Raw genomic sequence first — 23183 nt, forward strand, 5'->3', positions numbered from 1 at the left:
CACATAGCACGCTCTAGCCAATCACCATCCCGAATGATATCGTTCTGCCCCCTGATTGGTTGAAAACGGGAGGCGTACACGCGTCCGGCTGTCATACATTTTCAATGAGGGAGCTTTTCTCTTCTCCCCTCTTTCGGTGACGTCACTTCGCTCTTTCGGTGTGTCAGATCCAGGGGAGGGGGTGGTTAGGCGGTCACCCCCCCCCCCCCCCCCAGACGTCAGTTCATACATTGGATCTGCCTTGCTGCTGAAGGGAGGCACTTTGAACATATAATCTTTCACCTGCAGCAAAAAACGTGCATTTTTTATTCTTCGCCTTTTATCCCGAGTCACGCCTTGTTCATCTTCGTGCTACCGTTTTATTGAAGAAAATGTTACATTGGAGTATGACTCCCAATGTGGCCGCGTTCAGGATCTGTCCTGGAACTGTTACCCTCAACAACTCAGCAGTTTTTCTAATAAGTCTATGTTGCGCCTTCGTTCGTGAGAACAGGAAAATTTAAGTTTTCAACATTTCAGTACGGAAAACAAATTCTACCAGGGGTCTAAATATCTTCCATTTCACTCCACAAGCTTAAAGTTAGTGACGAAAAACATGTTTTAATACACTATTTGGCGCTCGGGAGCAGTTTTTGCTTGCAATCTTCCTCAGTGTTTCTCAGCACTCAGAGGTGGTAAAAAACTAGAAAGTAGATCAGCCGCTTGTTGACTGCACTCAGGACGAATTAACTTTAATAATGTCCCTGGCCACCAGCTGCATGCTCAGCCTGTCCTACTTTTCGGGCTAATTATGTTGGAACTAACGTTCATCCGCTTCTTTGCAATTAAATCCCTTTTCGTTATATTTTTTTAGCATCTCATTTTTGCAGTGCAGTGAAGGAAGTTTTGACTCAGTTTTGACATGACGAATTCTGTGTTATTCCCCAACCATCATTATCGTGAAATACAGTTGTTGTTTCTCCATGAAGCAACTATGATAACAGATTAGGATAGTGGGAGATACGACTTCGGGGAGTAACCCCAAGGAAAACGCAACTGGTTGCATTCAAACCTCCTTTAGGATAACGAATAGGGGAGGATACATGCCGTTTTGTAAATCTGGATGGGGAAAATATTGCTTAGTTTGCTCATTCAAATGCGATTATGACTACGTCGACCCTATTGAAATTTTCACATTCTTACACGTGTGATGTCACAAATTATAAGGGATTCACTGCCCTTCTTTCTCTTTACCCATATATCTGGCGTGTGGTTGGTCGTTGATGAAGAGCTGGTCATTGCAGAGTTCAGCTTTCCTTATTTTTTCTCTCTCTCAATTTCAGAACCACAACGAAAACCGAGAATACCGACCATCCAGGCGATCGGTACGTCTCGCTTCTGTTCAGATATGATTAGCCATATATGATTGCCAAATCTGATTATGGACGAAGAGAGTACACTCTTAAAAATGAACTTCACCGCATAGCACGTTCTTAGCCAACCATCATCTCGAATGATATCGTTATCTGCCCTGATTTGTTGAAAACGGGAGGCGTACGCCATTTTTGTGACAATTATGAACAGCATAAGTGTCACAAAAAAGGCGTACGCCTCCCGTTTTCAACAAATCATGGCAGATAATGTAGTCATTCGAGATGATGGTTGGCTAAGAACGTGCTATGCGGTGAAGTTTTCTTTTTAAGAGTGTACGCGCTTAGAAATGAACTTCACCGTATAGCACGCTCCTAGCCAACCATCATCTCGAATGATATCATTATCTGCCCTGATTTGTTGAAAACGGGAGGCGTATGCCTTTTTTGTGACATTTGTGAACAACATAAGTGTCATACGTACAGAAAATGGCGTACGCCTCCCGTTTTCAACAAATCAGGGGGCTTAATCGCTTCATCGTCGTTACGGTCGTTACAAGCTAACGAGTGGCGGGAAATTAAAAAAGGCGGGCGGGAAATTTAAAAAGGTTGCCACGTGATAAAACACGTGCACGGCGCTCTTCGCGCGATACGTGAAGGCCGTGGTATACGTCACGCGCAATGTGTCACGTGCACAGCTTTTTGAATTTCCCGCCACTCGTTAGCTTGTAACGACCGTAACGACGATGAAGCGATTTAGCCCCCAGGGCAGATAACGATATCATTCGAGATGATGATTGGTTAGGAGCGTGCTTTGTGGTGAAGTTCATTTTTAAGAGTGTAGGCTTGAGGCTTTGTGACTTCGGTGTTCCAGCCTCAGAACACCAGCTTCCATCGAGTTCATGATTATGGACGACTACAGTTGAGAGATAGTTATGTAATAGTACTTGATGCCAATGAAACACGGAACAACGGTGAGATAATGTGCAGAGGGTCAGTGCTTGTAAGCGGTGCTTGCTGCGTTGCATCTCTGACCAGAAAGGTTGGACTCCAATTGCCATTGACCTCCTCGTCACTTCCTCGGTGTCTCAGTGGTGTCCACTCAGAGATTCCAATGGCAGTTGTATTGTATACAAGTTGACCAAGAGAGGTCGTCGTGAGCGAAGGACATTGAACGATAAATATGTCTCCTTTTAGATTAAAATGATTTCTCAGGATGATTATGTAGCTCATAATCATAATTGCCACGCAAAAGTCTCAAATTTTATTGCCTGCGCCAAGGTGTAGCTGCATCGACTGGACGATGACACTTTTAAAATACTGCTTTACAAATACTACAGGGCGCGAAGTTCACGACATCCTTTCCATTGTCAGCAAACATTGGCAATAGACGAGGGTCTCACGTATACGTGAATTACTGATGGGGGTCCGTCCTTTTCTACTTAAACTCGGCTTTGATATGTGGGACGTATCATGATAGAAAACTCATCTTGTTTCTTTTTCCAGAGTCCGGGATCCAGATCTCTCGAACGGAAGACAAGTCCGAAAAGGTAATTATAAGAGCAGATTGTCGCACATCGTTTGTGTAATAATAGTGATACAACTACTTTATTTCGCGATAGTGATGCTGATGAGGGTGTCAAACTTGAATACCAGTATAGAAAGACATCTCATAAAGCTTGCTCTCGCTAAGGGGCATTACTTACACTCTTAAAAACGAACTTCACCGCATAGCACGCCCCTAGCCAACCACAATCCCGAATGTCATCGTTCTCGCCCCTGAACTGTTAAAAAGGGGAATCGTACGCCTCCTCTCCCTTTATGCTTTCTCTCTCTCTCTCTCTCTCTCTCTCTTTTAAACCAGTTATGTGCTGTATAAGTGGTACAAAAAGGGCGTACGCCTCCCGTTTACAGCAAATCAGGGTCAAGAACGATGTCATGCGGGGACGGTAGGCCACGAGCGTGCTATGCGGTGAAGTTCATTTTTAAGAGCGTAGGCTCGACACCCTCTCGAAGCTTTACCTCTTTCTCCATATGACAGCTTCACAGAAGCTGCAGCTCTGCGTATCGTAGCCAGGCGCCGCAATTTCGTGGCAATTTATCTATCTATTGTTTCGTTGTCCCCATGCAAGGGATGGAGACACTTGTACAGTGCATCGTTAATTCAAAATTTCTTAATTCGAACTTCCGGGTAATTCGAACTGATGCTCGGTTCCCGGCAGAGCCATGTGTATTTCAAAGAGAGATAACACCAGGTAATTCAAACATATGAACGTGCGCAACGATATACATTCGAACGAGATTGAGCAGCCGCGCCAGACTACTCATCGGCTACGAAGCGCTGGCCCGCTGCTACCGTGTCAGGGACACCTTTACTGATTAAATGTTAAGTTTACTTATTACTTACAATTCAGTATCTCATAAAAGCGATACTTCTGCCAGAGGAAAGAGGAGCAAGGATCGACGTTAATGGTACGTGTGCGCAAACGTGACCGTCACTGAACGATGCCGCTTACTCGTCGTCGGTAAAGCAAGCAAGCCCGCTGTTTTAAGGAGATCACCGCGAAAAAGACAGCAATTCGATATATTTTCTTGCGATATTGGCGATATTTGCGTTCGCGGGGTTAGCCATGGGGTTAGGCTTAACATCGCAAACAACGATGCTTAGAGTCGCGGCTAAAGCAACAACGCTAGCGCGTATAAGTTTATTGTCTGCCCTGAGTTGTTTTGATGCTTGCTTGTAAATAAATATTCTGGCCTCTTAATATAAGATAATAAGATATAAGATAATAAGAATAAGCCTCTTATATTTGCGGCATCGCGTGACCGCGCACGTGCGACAAGGCCTAGCAGCTACGACACGTCTCCGACGCAGTTAGTATGCGCTGTCAATGAACCAAGCCCTGATTCAGAGCGGCTCCCTTTACTCGAACTTCGCTTTACTCGAACTTCGCTTTACTCGAACATCGCTTTACTCGAACTTCGCTTTACTCGAACTTCGCTTTACTCGAACTTCGCATTACTCGAACTTCGCATTACTCGAACTTCGCTTTACTCGAACTTCGCTTTACTCGAACTTCGCTTTACTCGAACTTCGCTTTACTCGAACTTCGCTTTACTCGAACTTCGCATTACTCGAACTTCGCATTACTCGAACTTCGCATTACTCGAACTTCGCATTACTCGAACTTCGCATTACTCGAACTTCGCTTTACTCGAACTTCGCTTTATTCTAACAAATCTTGGTCCCCTTCGAGTTGGAATTAACGGTATTTACTTTGTGAGAGGAATAGAGGATGCTTAAAGTGTAGCATTTACCTTAAGCAGTTATCATTCAGTGATGGACACACCTTATTACTGGGCAGGTGCCAGCGTAGTGTAATTAGTTAACGCAGTCGACCGGCAATCGAGAGATGCATGGTTCAAATCTCACGGCTGTCTAGCCTTTTTGACGACTGCCATATTTCAACTAAACTGTACGATGCTCTTCAACAATGCGTTCTGTTCCGAAGCGAATAATAATGCAGCATTGTGTTACGCACAGGGTTTTCTTTCTACTTTTGGTTCATATCATATTTGTTAAGATGACAACTGGCTTTGCGACCAATTTCTGCGGGAACAGTCGTGGTCATCTTAGGTTTGACTGTACTTCTTTCTACAAAAATGATCTCGAATTGTTACAATTTGCCCCATGTACTATGCAATACAAGATCATATGAACGTTTTGTAAAAACACTCCTATACGTGTGCAATGAGCCCAGAAACCGAGATGGCCTTGATTTATCCCTTGATGTTCTCTACATTGTGTATTTGCCATATGTACGAGCCAGCAGTATCTTTGAAATTCATCAATAAATAAAAAAACATCCCAGGAGGCTGCCAGTGCGGCCAAAAGGTGGCTCACTGACCTACTGTCTTTCGCCATTTATTGTAATTGAAAAATAAGTAAGGCATTTCCCTATCTCATAGAATTATGTCTATAGGGTTAGCATTGGACACATTGCGTTTGAACACTATTAATTTGTGACCAACGTTTGCGTGAGTTCTTTGAACCCATCCTGCATATTTCTTTTGGATGCTGCAAGTTGTCCCCGCTATGTTTTGCGCCAATTTACATTTTTAATCAATTTCCAGAAGCCTCGAACGACAACCCAGTTTTATCATGGATATCACGTACGTGACAGAAAAGATCATTGGTAAGTGGCCTCGCATATGCTCTTTTTCCCCCGCCAAGATGTCAGAGTAATTCCTGTTAACATGTTTCGTGCGCAGTGGTGACGTTTCCCGAAAGTGGAATCGATTCCACGTACCGCAACAACCTAAAGGAAGTGACGCATATGCTGCGGACGAAACATGGCAGCAAGTACATGGTAAGTCACATCTATTTACCTGGAAAAAAATGCTCGCTGGCATGCCATAAAGCTATTTTTCGACGTGTCTTACAAATTCCTGTTGCAAGTATGTTCCACGAATGTTGTCCAAGCTTTGTGTAGAAAATGTGTAGAAATTGTGTAGAAAAAACTCAAACTGTGCATAACATCATGCAGTGGCATCACTAGGGGGGTGCGGGGAGTGCGGTCTGCACCGGGTGACGCGTTGTAGCAGTAACTCTTTCTCTGCGGCGACATGTGGAGCCCTCCTCGAGTACTTGCTTTTTTATTTATTTTTTTGCCTGTGGTATAATTAGAGCCTGAAGTTTTGGGGTTAAACCTGTTTCTTCCCCGAATTGTAGGTGGCCTCTTTAGGGTGAAACCTGGTTTTCACCCAGCAAATTTCCCTCGCCAAAACGTCTGTAGGAATGCACACTAGCTTGTTTGCCAGCAATTACACCCACCATTTATACCAAACCGGTACAGTTCGTTTGAGTAGTAGAGCTCGATTTCTCCCCGATTTTAGCATACTGGAAGATTTTTCACCCGAACTTGCATGAATTTATAGCACACGTTGATTTCCCCGGTTTTTACCCCATGAATTGTGAAGAAAATATTTCCCGAAAACTTCAGGTTCTAGGTATAATGTTACGTGTCGCATACCAAAAGGAAAGAGATCCATTATAAAGGGGATGGGGCGACGCAAAGAGCTCCTGTACCGAGTGACACGTTGTGATGCCACTGATGTCATGTATTGTTATGTGCCTCTAAAGTGTGCTTTGCCTGTCTGGTAATCTAGTGCTGCTGTGAAAGGCTGCTGAACTATGCTCTGAATGTTAAAGTTTAGTACCTCTTCCAAAGCTCTACGAACTCGGAAATTCACATCACATGAGCTTTCGGATTACAACGTTGCACGGGGGAGAAGGGTGTAATGTAATGAATCTATGTTCTCCAGGTGTTCAACCTTTCTGAGAGGAGGCACGACCTGTCTAAGCTTAACAGTCAGGTGAGCAACAAAGGTGATCATAGTGAAATGCTGCACACATATCTCACGGAAGTCGTTACATATGTATATTTTGTTTTTCTTGTACGCGTTCACTCTATGGCCCTGAACAGGTGATGGAGTTTGGCTGGCCTGCCCATCTTTCACCTCCTCTGGAGCGGTTATGCAGTATCTGCAAGAGCCTCGACTCCTGGTTCCGCACGGATTCACAGAACGTAGCCGTCTTACACTCCAAGGTAAGTCCATCGCTGCCGTGGCAAGGCACGATACTCAAGTGGGGTATAACGATGGATTTCCACAATAATGGGTAGGCTTAAAAAGCGCAGTAGATTACAGTTTAACCACATCTACTGCCGCGGATAGTCAGGGTTCCAGTCACGACCAAAGTGCTTTTCTGTAGGGCGACAAAGGCCGAATCGGCGTTGTCCTGGCTGCATATCTTCATTACACGAGCATGTGTGCCAGGTAAGTCATTCGTAAGCCCAGTGATTTTAATGAAGCTAATGCTTAAATACCTTTTTCACCCCCAGTGATGATAAAGCCCTGGACCGGTTTACAATGAAGCGTTTTTTCGACGACAAGCTATACTATACGATGCATCCATCACAAAAAAGGTGACCACCGTCTAGCGTATTTTTTTGCACGCTTTTCTTATACCTCTGTGCAGGTACATCAACTATTTCGCGGAGCTGCTGTCAGGGAACATTAAGATGAACAGCAGTGCTCCGTACCTGCATCACCTCATCCTCAATGGGATACCCAACTTCGACAACAAGGGAGGTGCGTGGTTATTTTACATCTGGCAGCAGCAGCGATGCTTACAATCTTAGACCTTACACCTCACCTTACACCTTACACCTCTTATTACTTCTGAGGTTAATGTGGAACACTTTACTCTCAATGCTTTCTTGGTTAGTCATGTACGGCCGCTGTCGGGCTTAACTGCAATGCATGGGTTTGAGAGTGGGTCCCGGCATGTGTGCCCATTGACTGCGTGTACCGTAATTTCACATGTATTAGCCGCAGCTTATGCACGTTTTTTTTTTTTTTCACGCTTTTTTGTTTTTTTATTCACGTCTTCTGGAAGCTGACCCATCTATCCCATGAAAAACGCCCAACAAGGGCACAGTCCGGTCTTGGTAGAACTCTGGAGCTGACCTCCTTTGTTGTACACTATGCCGACCCTGGAGTATGGACCACAGGGTTTATGACCTTCTCTATGGTCTTCTTTGTCGCACAAGTTAGTCGTCTCGTATTGCCCCCGGCTTATCTGCAGGGAAAATTTCAAAACGTTCCTAAAAACGCGTCCTGCGGCTTATCTGGCGGTGCGGCTTATACGCGTGGAATTACGGTACTTTCAGGGGCTGTGCATTCACGCTTACCACCAATGGGTGAATGTGCTCTGGAACCTAAAGCGTTCAACCTAAGAATGACATTTCCATTGCTCTAAGAGAACGTATGCATTCTCAACACACTGAACCATTAAAATAATAATTGTGAGCGGGACAAAATGATTAGCACAATGTTTCAAACGCTTTGATTGTCTTACGGTTGAATATAAGGAGGTGCACAGACAACGATCAGGTTTAACATCTTCGCTGGCCACGTGCTCGCAGTTACAGTATGGCAGTAGCTGTACATTTTGCGTATTGCACTCACCGTACTGCTCTCTTTGCAATGCAGGCTGTAAACCGTTCTTCAAAATATACCAAGGGATGCAGCCCGTCTATACTTCAGGAGTTTAGTAAGTTTCACAGCTTGCTGTAAGATGAACTGCTTTTCAAGCGTGACTCAGATAGATAGGAAGCTACAAATAACCACTTTCTGCAGTCTCGCAACGGACTCCTCTAAACGCGTCATCGTGAGCATGGAGCCCAGTTTGCAGCTCAGAGGAGACATCCTCATCAAGTGCTACCATAAGAAACAGCGACCCGCAGGAAGATCACCCATCTTTCGCCTGCAGTTCCACACCTGCACTCTGGCCGGGGACCGAGTCACCTTCACCAAGACCGATCTAGATGACGCCTGCATTGGTATGCACTCGTAGAAAAAGCATTCTCTATAATGTGGCATTTCGCATGCACAACAGAGTTCTCTTTTGCTGAATTCCAAAAGGAGCCGTGCACTACGCCATTTAATACATGCGCGCACAATAGTTCAACATGTACGAGTTGTCCTCTACAATTTTATAAGAGTGCAACAATTCGGTACATGTGAGGCCTGTGCAATGCGGAAAGCATCATTGTTTTGTTGAGATGTGCTTCATGTTGCTTGCTTTGCTACGCATTTTTTTGCTAACCATTTTTTAAGCAGCTCGTGACATGTGGTAGAACTTAAAAGTATGTTTGAAAAGAGCAGCATTGAAGACGATGTGAAGGCATTCACAATTTCAGATTCAAGGTTTCCCGATGATGGCAAAATAGAGTTGCAGTTTTCGCAAAGGCCGGGCGACTACAGAGGTGAGGCCATCTTCATAAACTTATACCCTGCCATGAGTAGAACTTTCCTTACTGTTTGTACTGCTATGCCTTTTTTCTTTTTCTTTCAAGTTTATCACGAGACTGAAATTTCATGTCACACTGTTATTCATAATGTAGGGGACCCAGGGCCCCGTCAAACCTATGGCTTCTTGCTATGACTTCTCCCCACGCCTTGTGTGTGAAATAAAGGATTATTACTATTATGACTATTGTAGGAAACGGATCGGTGAATGACACTGCAATGTCAGTCGACAGGGATCCCTTGATCAAGCAAAACTCGTACGAAAACTTTGACATGGCAGCAGATGACAGCCAAAGTGGTAAGTTTGTGGCAAAACCTCGCTGCTGCGCTAACCACGCTATCCTTCTGACTTCCTGGGCTGTAATACATTTGCTTCCTTCCAGACATTGACGACTTTCTGGAATCTTTCCACGTACCAGGTGTGTTGTCATTTAATACCTGATATAGTCACGCTCAGGCTGCATGCTGCAGTGCAATCCCATTATAATTGTAACTCTAACGGGGCCAAAAATTTGTTAGAACAAAGAGGAGATTGAACTAAAGGGAACTGCTCTGAATGAGTGCTTAATGTGTTGGCCGCACGTATTAGCTGCGTCGCACCATACAAGCACCGTAAAAGCCTTCTGTGCAATCCTTATATATATCGCACTGTACAAATGTGCCAGTAGTGTATAGTCAAGTCTCGTTTATCCAGAGTTTAGATATCCAGAAAACTCATTATCCAGACGACATTCCCCGGAACGAACCTGCTATCATTGAATTATCCGGAAAGGTCTCAACCTCTTCTGTCTCTGCCATGTGCTGTATTCGCATTGTTTCAAAAATGTTGCAAAAATGTCACATCTCACTGGGTCATTCATGACCGTTTGACTCCCCTTTCTTCAGAGGTCACTCCCTTTTGGCGTGTGTGCGAGCACACGGTAGATATGGTAGACGATAAGTGGAAGAGGTGCCCTGTATCCACCAGAAATTCACGTGTGAACGTCAATGGCAGTCTAAAACCATCACCTCTCTCTTGGCCTGAGCCAAGAACATTCGCAAAAAGAAAAAACAAAAAACGTGTGCATGGGCCCAACATTATGAGTCGTTACCCTCCTTTGATAAGCAGCACGACGCAGCTTGTGACCAAAATTCTGTCACACGCATGTTCAGACAGCTCACTGCGCATGAATTTTGGAAGCAAAGACGTTTTTCTTGTTTCCTTTTCTTGAACTGTATAAGGAGGTCCCCCAATTTTTTGGGTTTCGCCACGGCTCACTTGCTTCTGGCAAGCGGTTCTATAAACCACTCTGAGGTGGAAACTGGACTCCTGGAGTTTTTTTCCACTAAAAAAGAGTAATGGTATTGCGCCAGGATCGGAGGTTTAGCTCAACATTAGCTGGTAAACTGTCGACATAAGGTTCTTTTTTTACTTTGAAGATTGAATGCCTCTGCTGTTTCTGTTATAAGTTCTTAAAATAGGGGCTTCTCAGGGTATTAATATTTATGACTAACCCCCTGGTAACACTGACTTATTACGTTGTATTTGCAACAATAACCCTAACCCTGTGCCCCATGTGGCCCTAATCTCAGTGTCGCACGCAGAGGGTCCCCTGGATGGAAACCTTTACGCAACCATCGCCAAGAAACGAGCTCCGGTCACAGAATCATGTCGTCAACCCCAGACGCTGCACGACAATACGAGTGATGTTGACGGCCCGCACACCATCAGCATGGACTCTGGAATATCCTCCTCTTCTGGGATTCAGGTGGGATATGGGAACCCGAGTCCCAGCGGAGCTTCCAATCCCGGTCATCCCCATCTGTCCAATGGCACCACGAATGGTCATACCTCTCCTGGAACTGTTGGTGGGTGACATTACCCCCTCATGTACATCTACAAACAAGAGCCATTATGGGGTATTTGCACATCTACACAATTTCATAATCCATTCACTTAACGCGACACATGCGTCCATCCGAAACTCCGGAAAGTCAAACACCAACAAGTTTTTCCCGATCCCATCTCAAATGGGTGCATCGAAGCAGACGACAAGCGCTTGGGGATTGAAACATTTCCTCTTGAGCGTGCAATCCTCCGGGTGCAAGCAGCAGAGTACTTCTAATTAGTTTGAATGCTACGCTTGAATGCAAAATATACAATAATTTTTTACATTTCGGGACACTATCATTGTTTTTCAACTGCCATCATGCTTTCCTATCACTGGGCATCTTCCATACGGATGTCGGCAGTTATTCGCGGGTCACGCTCACATGAAGCAGCCACCTTCAGCGAAAATTGCTCTTATGTTGTCTACTACAAATTTCTGTCACTTACGTCTCATTTGCTATTGCGGCAAAATGTCCTCAAAACCACTGTCACGCGCAAACAAAGCCGCCACATCCTCAGCCTGTGCACTACACGTAACTTTTGCACTCTATGCTCTACTTTTAAAACCAAGGAGACCTTTTCAAAGAGGAGTCTCTTTCTTTTAATATTATTGTTGTCTTCTTCGTAACATATGAATTAAGTCACATTGCCATGTAAAACGCTTGTTTCAAATGCTCAATTATATTTTTTTATATCAGAAGTCGAAGTCCACCACAGTCCGCGCCACAATCCTGGGCACAAAAATCCGACCAAGACAAAAAGTCGAGCTGTGCAACGTCTCAACTCTTCAGAACTGGATGATCTTCTTGATGGCATGTTGAGGGAGATCCAGTCCATCCCAGATGTTCCAGTTTCATCCCGCTATGGGACACTACCGCGGAACTATGGCTCTTCGCCAAGGTACATAAACTTTCATAACAAACCCTGGAAACTACAGTGAGTGACAACCGTGTCCTTGTGTCAGTATCAACATGCAGGTTTTCCCAAGACAAAGTACTACATTTCATGTGCAGTGTGAATAGTGCCAGGGGCACAGCAGGCATGTGCACTTTCGCCAGGAAACAGGAATGAATGCACTGTGTGCATTATGTGGTGTATGATGAAAACAATCCCTATTTAGGTGCACAGTGATCTCAAATGTAGTGCGAAGAAGTATCTACAAAAGTAGCCAGAAAATAGCCAAGTCGCCATTAACCACACTTCAGTGCCACGACAGTAGCCAATTTGGCAACCCTGATCAGCATTCTCATTGGGTCCTGCTGTCCTGCTATTGGTCGACCTAATTCATTCTCTCATGGGATCCCGGAAGGAGGGTGGGGTATTCTAGAGGGTGTTCAGATCAAAGCCTTCCTCTCATGCACGTCAGCTAAAATAATATTCTTCTTGTTCAAGCGTGCAATTATTCGTCGTACAGCCCGCTGCTGCCAAAAATAAAAAAGTTATGGTGGGACATACCTTTCCTAACACCAGGCATGACAATGCCCAAGAAAAATCTGTGCCACATTTGGTTCGCTTACTTGCCATATTGGCGCTACCTTCATGTCGCAAAAGGTCGTGAAGCAGAACACAGTCTGCTGTGGGAAATAGTTAGTGTACCTCCCTCCACCCTTGCAATTGCGCAGCTTCTCCTCAAAATGGTTTCAAGCATTGTGTACACCACACATCTCCAATTCGTTGAACTTTGAGGAAGAATGCTGATTTGAAGTAAGTTAAATCCTATCCGCATTCTGCAACAACTGATAATCATAGCAGACGACACTGACCGTTGTCATGACACTTTTTCTATTATGTGTTCGTATGAACATTCACATATGTTCCAGTTACAGTAGCTGACTGACTTTTCGGACTCCCACGGGGAACCATGACCTTTGCAATAGGATACAATTTTTCCGATCCGAAGTCTGAAGGCCCAGTTTTCTGGACTAGAACGTTTGTGGACATGCACCAATGGGAGTATTATTGGCACTACGACGGAAACTTCAAAACCGCCATTTTGGACTGTGTGCTTGCACTGCATGGCACGATCACATCTTCTTTAGTCCAGTTTAGAATTCCCGCACCGGCTGTGCTGTCTGGGGTTTTCCCTGGGTTTTCCTGCAGACTTTCCAGACCAATGTCGGCACGGTTGCCCTTGAAGTCGGCCCAGGACGAACTCCCCCCCCCCGTGTCCACCACTCCTTCCTGTTGTCCCGTCTCTATCTCTCCATGTCTGTACGTCGCTTGGAGCTCGCTAACGCATCATTTTAAAAAAAGAAAAAAGAGTGCAGCTTAGGTGAAATGAAGCTTAATTCAGCGATTGTCGAATTTTTCAGATGCGCCTGGAGATAAGATACTTATCTTGGTACTTTTCACCTATGTTGTAATATCAGCGTAGGCGAAATGTGTTGTCTATAGAATATTCAGGCTCTTTTCCCATCATCGTCGCGTACATTATTTTCGCGAATATAGCAGTTTTGCAGCTAGCTGATGGTCGATATGTCTACCGCCCGCAGTTCAACTCCCTATACGTACACAACACGAACGAGTGAGTACCCACGCTCTGGTGGCGGCCAGGTGACGACGGTTACTACGACTTATCGTTGGCAAGATGGCGAGGACGAAGTGGACACACCGTTTCACTCTCGAGAAGGAGCACAACCATTCACGTACCTGGATAGTGCCAGCCCCCCTCTACGAAGGAGGGCACACTCTGAGTCTGGTGTGGAACTAGAGGGTCTTGGAAGACACGACGAGGGACACTTGGGGACTTATCGGCACTCTTCTGTCAGTCCAGAGACAAACGGAGGGTATGATTTTTATTCTCGCACGTGTTTGCTCTAGTTTCCTCGGCATCTTGAACCGTAGAGCCCTGTGCTTTGGGTGTAAATCCGGCCAAACTTGCTTTTGTCCCTAACCCAGTAAACCACAAACGTCTAATAGACGTACCAGAAACATCCAAACATCTAAGACATTTGGGATGTCTAGTAGATATCTAGATACGTATGTCCACATTACATTCCATGGACATTCCATGGATCGTCGGAAGCTCGTCCATAACTGTACAAATGCGTGTCCTCTGGATGTACCTGCTGGACATTTGTCACGTCCAGTGGATGTGTTTGTGAGGCATTGCAAAACATCTATGGAATGTGACATGGACATATCTGGATATCTACTAGACATCCCAAATGTCCACTCTGTACCATCCTCTGGATGTCCATTAGACGTTTTTGGTTTACTGGGAATTTGCAACATCGTCACTTCAGGTAAAACGTGGAAAATCCCCAAACTCACCAAGAGTGCAAACTCAACCTAGCTGACATATGATATACACGCACGCGTAAGCTCACTTGGCACTATCTCTCGAGATCTTGTCTTCATCCCAAATGTGAGAAGCGCTTTTTTTTCTTTTTCACCAGCAAATCGGCTTTTCACATGATATCACTTGTTTTTAACCAATCTTACAGCTCCCGACATAAAGCCTGATTTTTACCTTACTTACATTTACTTTACCTTAATTTAATGGAAAGTGACCAGTGTAACACTCCAAAACGTGACAGTGTAGTTAATAAGCATTAAAACTCTGCGTCCAAACCTCAGTTCCAACATATCATTTATTTTGCTGAATTCATGAGCTACTGCAGTATGTAACTTTTCAAAAAGGATGATACTCATGGAGCACAAGGAATATTAGACACCCTGTAAAAGCTGTATCATTAAGAGTATTGTCCACACTTTTGAATCACCATAAGGAAAACCCAGTGTCATTAGGGGGACGGGAAAGGTCTTCCTCGGGGACCACGAATGTTTCGTACGGAATTTGGTTATTCCAGTCCTGTGTCAGAGTCCCCAGGTTTTAGGTTTTTCATAAGTGTACATTTTGTTTCTCCCATCAGTGGTTCATGGTTGCAGAAGCAGCAGCAGAAGCTACGTGCAAGGCGCGAGGGATCGTGGGACGACCGACAGCGCCGGCTGATCGCTGAACTGCGTACTACGACTGCCCATCGCAGTCCAGAACCTCCAATTGATGTGACCGATGGAATCCTAGCTACTTCTGACCATCCATCATCCAGAGAGCACTCGCCGCTGAAGGTATGTGGGTCACGACGATTGTTTGTACAACGAATCAGCAAGGACCTTAAGCCCGGATCCCATAACACGCTACAGGCGACAGCAACAAATTCTATAGCAGCGCCACCACTCAAGCGACAGGGAAGCTCTGTCACAGATGCGAGATTGTGTATCTACTTCTTGTAGATATTTGTCACTTGTCGTCAAAGGCCGTTGCCTGATGCTTGCCGAAAGCCACTAGATTTGGTGATATGTAACTGGAGCGAATGATGAAGGATAGAGGTGTGGGGCGGGCAACAGCGTAGCGTGGGTCGCGAGTCAACTTTAGAATGTAATTTCGAGCTGCGGGTAGAAAGAAGCTGCCGGAATGTGTTGTTGCCGCACGTGATCAAGATCTCTTGCACATTGTGTGTATGCTGTGTGGTGCTGGTGACAGATAGAGCTACAGCACGACCACAGACACACATAATCGTAACAAAATTACATTTGTGTAAATTTCTCGGTTTATTCCCCTGGGGCGGTTCAATCGATATTTTGTGATATTTGGGACTGGCATGCCGCATAATCAATTAGAAAGTACGTACATTTATTTCGCAAATATAGTTTTGCTGCTAGCTGTTGCTGACTCGCAAGTGGATCGTGTAGCTGCTTCCGTACAGCAACAGAATCTGCATCGCGTTGCTTGTCGCGTGTTATGAGATCCTGCCTTTGGTCTGAGTGTTGCTCACCTAAAGTTCCATTAAAGTTAGTCCAACTGAGACTTTTTAAGCAAGATTTAACTGAGGTGACACCCATATTTCTTTTGTTCTTGGCTGCAGTGTGTTCTGCAACAATAAAACGAGCTTCTCCACGAGGCCTCTGTTCTCACACCTTTCAGGAATCCTCCACTCCAGCCTATCAGGGAATGAGAGTGAGGGTAGCCCCCTTGTATGTGACATACCGTAGAATGGTGTAGCGCAAGCGGGTGTACACAACGTATGAGCTTAGAAGAAAGAAACAAAGAAGAAAGGCATGAGTAAAACACCTAGCTTTCTACGGTGGAAACTTAATATTTCCGTGAAGTGGGATTTACAAATCCGCAGGATTTCACGGGCAAGAGATCTATCAGAGAGCATCTAGTTGCAGCATTCTCCCAATATCACTTACCAACTCGTGCTGTGTGCTTTTCCAGCCTTTCTTAACTTTTCAAATGTGCAAAGAAAATTAGCCATAACTCTGGAAACTTCTCTCTGAGGGTTCCTGTCGTTCAATTTTCTTTTGTCTCAGCATGTTGCGTGTAAGTGCCAGCAGTATCAGTCGCGTCAGGCATTGCACTCGTGACTGATCGAGTTAAACAACGAAAATGTTTCAGATTGATTGAAAATGTAGCATAATTTTGTAATATATAGAATATTCCGCAAAAATCAGATGATTCTGAGGGAAACGACAGGTTCCGCGAGACATGGCAGATTCCACGAAATTTCATGGAATTGCAGATTCACGCAAAGCTAGGGGCCCTGGGCAATGGGGACTTTGTGACATCACGTGGGAATGGCCCTGGCTGTCTGCGACCGTTTTCTCCGGTTGTTGTTGTAAGGTTGACAGTGACAATACACCGTACAGCATACTAAGACAGTACTAATTGTTGCCACTGTTAGCATGTCATTTTCAGTGGACTCTCGTTAATTCAATGTCCAGGAGAACACAGATTCTTGTTGGAAATATAAGGATTACTAGAAATTCATCTAGATACACGTTGCATGAGAAAATTATGATGTAGCGACTGCATCATCAGCCACACTCTTCCAGCGCGTGAGATATGGACGACAAGCATGTGTTTGGAACATGCTCATATTGTAACACTTTCTTATTTCTAATAGAACATTTGCTTCAGCACACTTTAGCATCAACTTTTGAGTAAGTGATACTGACCTTATTTTTGGCTGAACTCTTTTTCTCTCTGCAGACGCACAATTATTCAACACCATTACACGTGCACACATTGAGCACATACACGCAAAGCAAACCTCCGGTGCATCGCGGACTGAGCGCTCCAACTTCACCCATCATCCCTTCAAGAACAAGCAGCAAGGATGTTACACTAAGAAGGTATAATTCAAAGTTTCCACGCGCTTACTTCTTCAATCAGTTGGCTCGAAAGTGGGGCGATCTTTCTTTGATTTTCAACATCTTCCTCCCTTGAATGCTTAGAACACGACATTGCAACTGCACTCTGTACCAAGCGCTGCTCATAGACTGGTACAATTTCTAAGTTGCAAACAGCAGGACATTTAGCAGTTCCTCCTCTTAGATGGCATTTTGTACTGATGTGTGATCTTCATGTGGACTGCAACATTGGGATTCTTGTATTTCTCATGATTCTCATGATTCTAGTGTATTACTTCTACAAAACATGAAAAGCAGGTCTGCATTGTTTGTGGCAAACACTGAAAACAGAACAAAATCATTGCTATATATCCTCCCGTATTATCTTGCATAATTAACTCGCCCCCACAATTTGACTCCCTGATCTGTGTACTTTGCTTTTCCCTGAGTAGTGTACTGCAAGTCTAGCAGCCGGGCTCACCTCGACTCTCGATGCCACACGTTTTTGATGAGCAGGGGGAGGGCCCAGCCAACCAATGAGACAAAAAAGAAAAAAGAAAGAAAAGGAAAAAAAAAAGAATGTGAGGAGAATGAGAAACTTCGTGAAATTGTGGAAAACTTTAAGATAACTATGTTCTAAAACTAAGTCATAAACGTCGCCAACCCAGCACTGGACAGCTGTTTTGACCTTCTTCGGTCATCATCAGCAGTGTGCAGGTGGGCAACGTTTGAGATAATGATTCCGAGATAACTACAATTTCTTTAGAATTCTGAAGAATTTTGGAGTTTGAATCTTTAGAATTTCGAATTGTTTGCTTGCCTAAGTAACACACCCCTTAACACTACACTACACCTATGATTCTGCATACCGTATTCCCCCGCTTCAGCCAGCATGCCGCAAAACTGGAGGGATCCCAGCCTTGAGGCTTCCAAAAGCTGGACTTAAGGAGATGCCACAAAATTCGAGGTCTGAAAAATGAAATGAGCGCGTTTGCCTTCACATACACATGAAACTTTATCTACAGATGAGTTTCATCACGAATGGAAATGTCGTTGGCTGTGCCACCAGCCTTAACTGGTCTTGACATCTGACCCGGTCTTGCACACATTGACGACGAATTCAAAATTCGAGGACGTTCAAAATTCAGATTTTCATTGTCCAATCACGATGTCGACCTCGCGGACCGATGTGTAGCGCTCCTAGCGGATCGTGTGGGCGGGCTCCTCATAGGGGCTGTCGGTTATGACAAGTTTGAACACATTCGAGTATAAAACTCACTTCTCTTGCAGGTACCCGCAATGGCAGCAGCAACCTGTTGGGTCAACCATGCCTGTTGTTCGACAAAACTCTGACACATCGTTTGACCGTGAGAGGCCATTTGTAGCCGCTAAACGATCCCACCAGCAGGCTAGGGATGAGGTGTCCTCTGGAGGTACGTCACCCCATCACATCATAGCATCCTCCGTGGTCTACGGTTACCCGTACTGTCCCAAGAAAAAGGACGCCAATGGTCTTGCCTCTGACAGTGAGCTTCTGGCATTGTTGAATGATCCGTTGTTTCAATGTGACACGCTGGACACGAAGCCGCCTGCTACGAAAGCTTTGAGCAAACTGGATGCAGGTATTAAATTGTATGGGTTTTAGTGAGGTCCTAGTTCAGCATGCTGGCTTGCTGCTTGAGTTTGGAGTAAGTAGCAGTGATGTATGTTATAGGGCCGTGTGTTTTAGGGTTAAACACGGCAAAACCCATTTTTACTCCCCCAGATTCGCATCATTGTCACCTGTGGTAAAACCACACACACACAAAAACAGAAAACTAGTCAGGTAAAGTGCCAATTCAGCTACCAATACAGGTAGTGGGGAATGCTAAGCACTACGTATTCAGCACAGCTAGCCATTCCGAATCTCCTGTTGGTGTAAAATGCGTGAAGTGCTGTTTTTTTTTTCCTTCAGAAAACCTGCTTTTCCACCATATGTTTTCCAGCTCCCGAAATTACACCCAATTTTTTACACTCTGATTTAAAAAAAAACAAAGCCTGAAAACCCAAGGCCCTATGTATGTAGTATATGCACCGAAATCCATACCCTCACAGATCCCTCTTTATCAGGGATGCTTCTTAACTCGTAAATATTTCTACGTTTGATTAGTCTGCATGCAGCATCCAATTACTCTCTACTCTGCATGAACACTTGCATTCTGTAGCGTGTAAGATATTTACTACGAAGTTGTTGTAGTCACACGTACTGTAGCACACTCTGCACAGCTCAGGCTATTTTGTAGGGGTGTGCGAATATTCGAAATATTCGATATTCGTACCAAATAACGGTACCGCGATATTCGTATTCGAACCGAAAAACATTTAATCGAATACTCGAATATATTTGAAATTCTGCAAGCTGGCTTCAACTCATGCCTCTGAGCGTTTGGCGAAGCCTACTATACAATTGTGCGCCTCAAATATATTCTACAAGGTGGCTTCACCTCATGTTTCTGAGTGTTAATTGAAGCTTACTTTACAATTTTGCGCGTGCAGACGTGACGATATCCTGCAAGTTGGTTTCGCCTCATGTCTCCAAGCATCAGGCGAAGCCTAGTTTACACTTCTGCCAGTGCCGCAGGGTTGCAGGCATGGTTTAAAAGTGCGATTTGAGGGATCACTGAAAATTGCCACTTTTGAGAAATATTTTAGCAAATGTTGGCAGGGATGTTTAAGTTAGTTTAATTATTTTGAGCTTTGGCTGGACCAGCTATGACGCCATAGAAAGAGGGATTTAATCACACAACCAGCTACTTTATGTCTGGAATTACAATTTTCAGGGCAATTCTAGCACAAACGTATTCATCAATGAAATATGTGTATATCGTTCGCAGTCAGTCTCACAAACTACAACTGAGCACCAGGTTCCAATGCAAGCTTTTGCTTACTATTCAGTAATAATCACACATTTTTGTGTGGTATGCGACATTATTAGATTCGCTACTATTCGAAGATTTTACTATTCGATTCGTATTCGATTCGAACCCGAAATTCACTACTTGCACAGCCCTACTATTTTGGTACAATTTAAACAACAAGATGGCCTGCATCTATTAATATTACCTGCCACTATACAGTAGCGTCATTCACCAAAACCACAGTTTTATAAATGCATGGAGCAGCATGTCAAGGATTGAGCTTGTCTCGCTTGTATGTTTTTGACCGTCCTGTTTTTAATAAAACTTTTTCAAAATGTCCCATCTTTTCAGAAGCACCCAAACCTGAGGAGGTTACCCAGAGCCCATCTCACAGCCCTCAGTACATCGGACATTCTCCGGTAGCACAATCCACGCCAAACAGGGTGAGCACCTTCTCAGTGAATATCTCTTGTGTTTTTGTGAGCATTACTGGTAATTCACATACAGTAGTGGGCTGATTTTGCAGACGCCGATTATTCAGACTCATTTGACACTTTGGACACTTCACTGTTGGGTGTGTTTGTGTTCTGCTGGCTCAACCCCTCCTCATCTGATCGGGATATTCGAATGCTGCACCTCTACAATGAAACAGTGTCAGGATAGTCCAATGGCATATGCACACTGAGAGTTGCTTGCGCAGCACGAAAACATCTAGACTGCCACTTGGCGAAGAGGCACCGCACAAAAGGGATTGCTAAATGCACAAATTGCCGGTGACGGCAGAGTGCAATGCATTCCATCAAGTTCCCCAATTTTCATTCTCTAAAACGACTTCGACGGACATCGAAAACATGCGAAAGTGCCACGCTGCTATTAGTGATATCCCATTTTGAAATGCTGTTTTTCTCATGCCTCGCAGAAGCTTTTGACATCGCAATTTGGGATTTTGGTATACAGTCGCCGTCCGATTTTTCGGACTCGGCGGGGATCGCGCAAAAGTCCGAATGATCGAGCAGTCCGAAAAAACGAATTTCGCTTCAAAATAAACTTTACTAAGCCCTAGTAGGCTGGAAAAATTTGTCGATGCTTTCCTAACGCGCTTCTAGCTCTGCCTGATGACATCAGCTTCTATTTCCCGAAGCGAATGTACACTGTCAGAGGTACCGCCGTCATCAAGTCTGCAAGTCGGCTTCACCTAACGCATGCGTGCTTTAGGTGAAGCTCGCTTTACAGCGCTGTCGCGCGACTCGCGGGCGGAGAGCACGTGCTGGGCCATTGGCCAAAAAACGAAGACGCAAAGGCGCCACAACAGGCCTCTTCTACTCAGAGGAATGGAAAATGAACAATCATCACTGCCTATTATTTTGCCTCAATATTTTAGTTGGTTGATTTCTTTCTATACAAATTTCGGATGATACCAATATTTATCCGTCACCCCTGGTTGGGCAAACAGAGTCCGAAATATCGAGCGACGGAGCTGCACGGCGTCCAAAATTTTGGACGCTCTTATGCATCAACTCTATGGGACCCGTGGCCGTTCCGCAAACGAGTCCGAAGAATCGAGCATGTCCGAAAAATCGGGGTCTGAAAAATCGGTCGGCGACTGTATTGTGGATTTTGAATGCTGAAATCTTGTAGCATTCTCAGCCTACAGGACCAGCGTGATAGCATGATAGCATCGCGGGTGATATGTGGACGTCGTGAGCAAACCATTGCGTTTTGAGCCTGACCTGCCACCTTCTTACATCCACCACCGAGGTCAAGATGTTGCTGCTAAGCATGTGGTACATGACTGAGTCATGAGTCATGCTGCATCAAAATACATCCGCCCTTGAGGAACTTTACAGAGTGGGGGATACGCCTGAAACTGCAGCAGCGTAAATTGTCTTACGAGTGTGGCAACCTTTCCTCATCCTTTCTTAGTTGATGCTTCCCTACATATTTATGTGGTTATCAAAATGTGGTTGTATGTGCTGTATGTGCACCTTGCAGTAAACAGGGTTGCTTGAAGTCATTCCTATTTGATTCAGTATTGCAAGTCAAATATTTGCAGTATTTGTATTTGACATTTTTACTGTTTGCACAGCCTATTAGAATTCTTTGTTAATGTACCTTTTATGTGAATTCAAATTTAGCTTATTTCCGTCTGTGTATTGCGTTGACTGGTTTACTGGTGGCTTTTTCTAATTTGAAGCATGCTCCTTTAAGACTCGCATATTTTAAAACTACCCCAACCTTTGTCTTGCAGCCTGAAGACACGACAGATAACGCTGGTTTCTGGTCTCCATCAGCGCATGACGGGATAAATAGCCCTCCTGGAACAGGCGATCGTCCGGCAACACCGGCATTTCCCGTACCACCGCGGACGCCATACATGAATCATGGTACAAAGGAAATCTCAATGTTCTCTAAAAATTGACATTTCCCAAATCCATTCAGTGCTACCGCGATTTCCAGTACCAGAAGTATGTACAGAGTGTTTCACCTGACGTGATAAAAAAAATATATATATATAAAAAAATCTACTTTTCTGAACATTAAGGGGTCATTGCTACTTATCTCGGGAGAGATTTTGCCATTACTTTATTCACTGCCATTACTCAGGAACAATCATAAATGAATTGCACACCAGTTACTGATAGCAAAGAGGACAACTTGCAGTCAAGCGGAATCCAAGCATTGTCAGGACGATGACAGACTTGAAACGATAACGTCGATGTTGAGGATGTTTCACGTCCACAATCTGTCTAGTCTAAGAAGGCTCTCGTCTGCCCCAGAATATCTTCTCGTCAATCGGTGCACACTGTCCCCCGCCTTGATGCACGTAACACTGCGGCTGACCAATGTACCTGCACTGTCCCTTGGCATTCCAACTCTTGACACTTTTACCCTTTCAGATTCTTTGAGTGGACTGCCACCCAAAAGTCCTACACTTTCTCGGTGAGTTCAAAGCTATTTTCGTAGAAAAATGAAAGGTAAAAAACATTGTTGTTATAAAGAAGTGCTGTTTAAGAAGGGATTAAAAATGTCCTAATTGGTTTTAGTAGCAGAGGATTG

At 44.5% G+C, this 23183-nt stretch overlaps 1 protein-coding gene across 13 annotated transcripts in view; it reads left to right on the forward strand.

Moving 5' to 3' along the window:
• LOC135389107 (tensin-1-like) overlaps window positions 1-23183 on the forward strand; it is a 160725-nt gene that overhangs the window by 127211 nt on the left and 10331 nt on the right. For 8 of the 13 annotated variants that reach the window (XM_064619086.1, XM_064619087.1, XM_064619091.1 and 5 more), the window contains 23 exons: window positions 1323-1364; window positions 2856-2899; window positions 5484-5545; window positions 5622-5719; window positions 6675-6725; window positions 6836-6958; window positions 7123-7187; window positions 7253-7336; window positions 7390-7502; window positions 8406-8466; window positions 8553-8755; window positions 9116-9181; window positions 9418-9522; window positions 9608-9643; window positions 10797-11072; window positions 11793-11994; window positions 13587-13880; window positions 14970-15165; window positions 17090-17232; window positions 18520-18851; window positions 20478-20569; window positions 22375-22510; window positions 23024-23066. In XM_064619086.1, the coding sequence (XP_064475156.1) occupies window positions 1323-1364; window positions 2856-2899; window positions 5484-5545; window positions 5622-5719; window positions 6675-6725; window positions 6836-6958; window positions 7123-7187; window positions 7253-7336; window positions 7390-7502; window positions 8406-8466; window positions 8553-8755; window positions 9116-9181; window positions 9418-9522; window positions 9608-9643; window positions 10797-11072; window positions 11793-11994; window positions 13587-13880; window positions 14970-15165; window positions 17090-17232; window positions 18520-18851; window positions 20478-20569; window positions 22375-22510; window positions 23024-23066 (2867 nt within the window). The remainder of the gene's footprint in view (window positions 1-1322; window positions 1365-2855; window positions 2900-5483; window positions 5546-5621; window positions 5720-6674; window positions 6726-6835; window positions 6959-7122; window positions 7188-7252; window positions 7337-7389; window positions 7503-8405; window positions 8467-8552; window positions 8756-9115; window positions 9182-9417; window positions 9523-9607; window positions 9644-10796; window positions 11073-11792; window positions 11995-13586; window positions 13881-14969; window positions 15166-17089; window positions 17233-18519; window positions 18852-20477; window positions 20570-22374; window positions 22511-23023; window positions 23067-23183) is intronic. The other 5 variants (XM_064619089.1, XM_064619090.1, XM_064619092.1 and 2 more) reach the window with 5 other exon arrangements.

Source organism: Ornithodoros turicata, chromosome 3 (genome assembly GCF_037126465.1).
Source record: "Ornithodoros turicata isolate Travis chromosome 3, ASM3712646v1, whole genome shotgun sequence".
Classification (NCBI taxonomy): Eukaryota; Metazoa; Arthropoda; class Arachnida; order Ixodida; family Argasidae; genus Ornithodoros; species Ornithodoros turicata.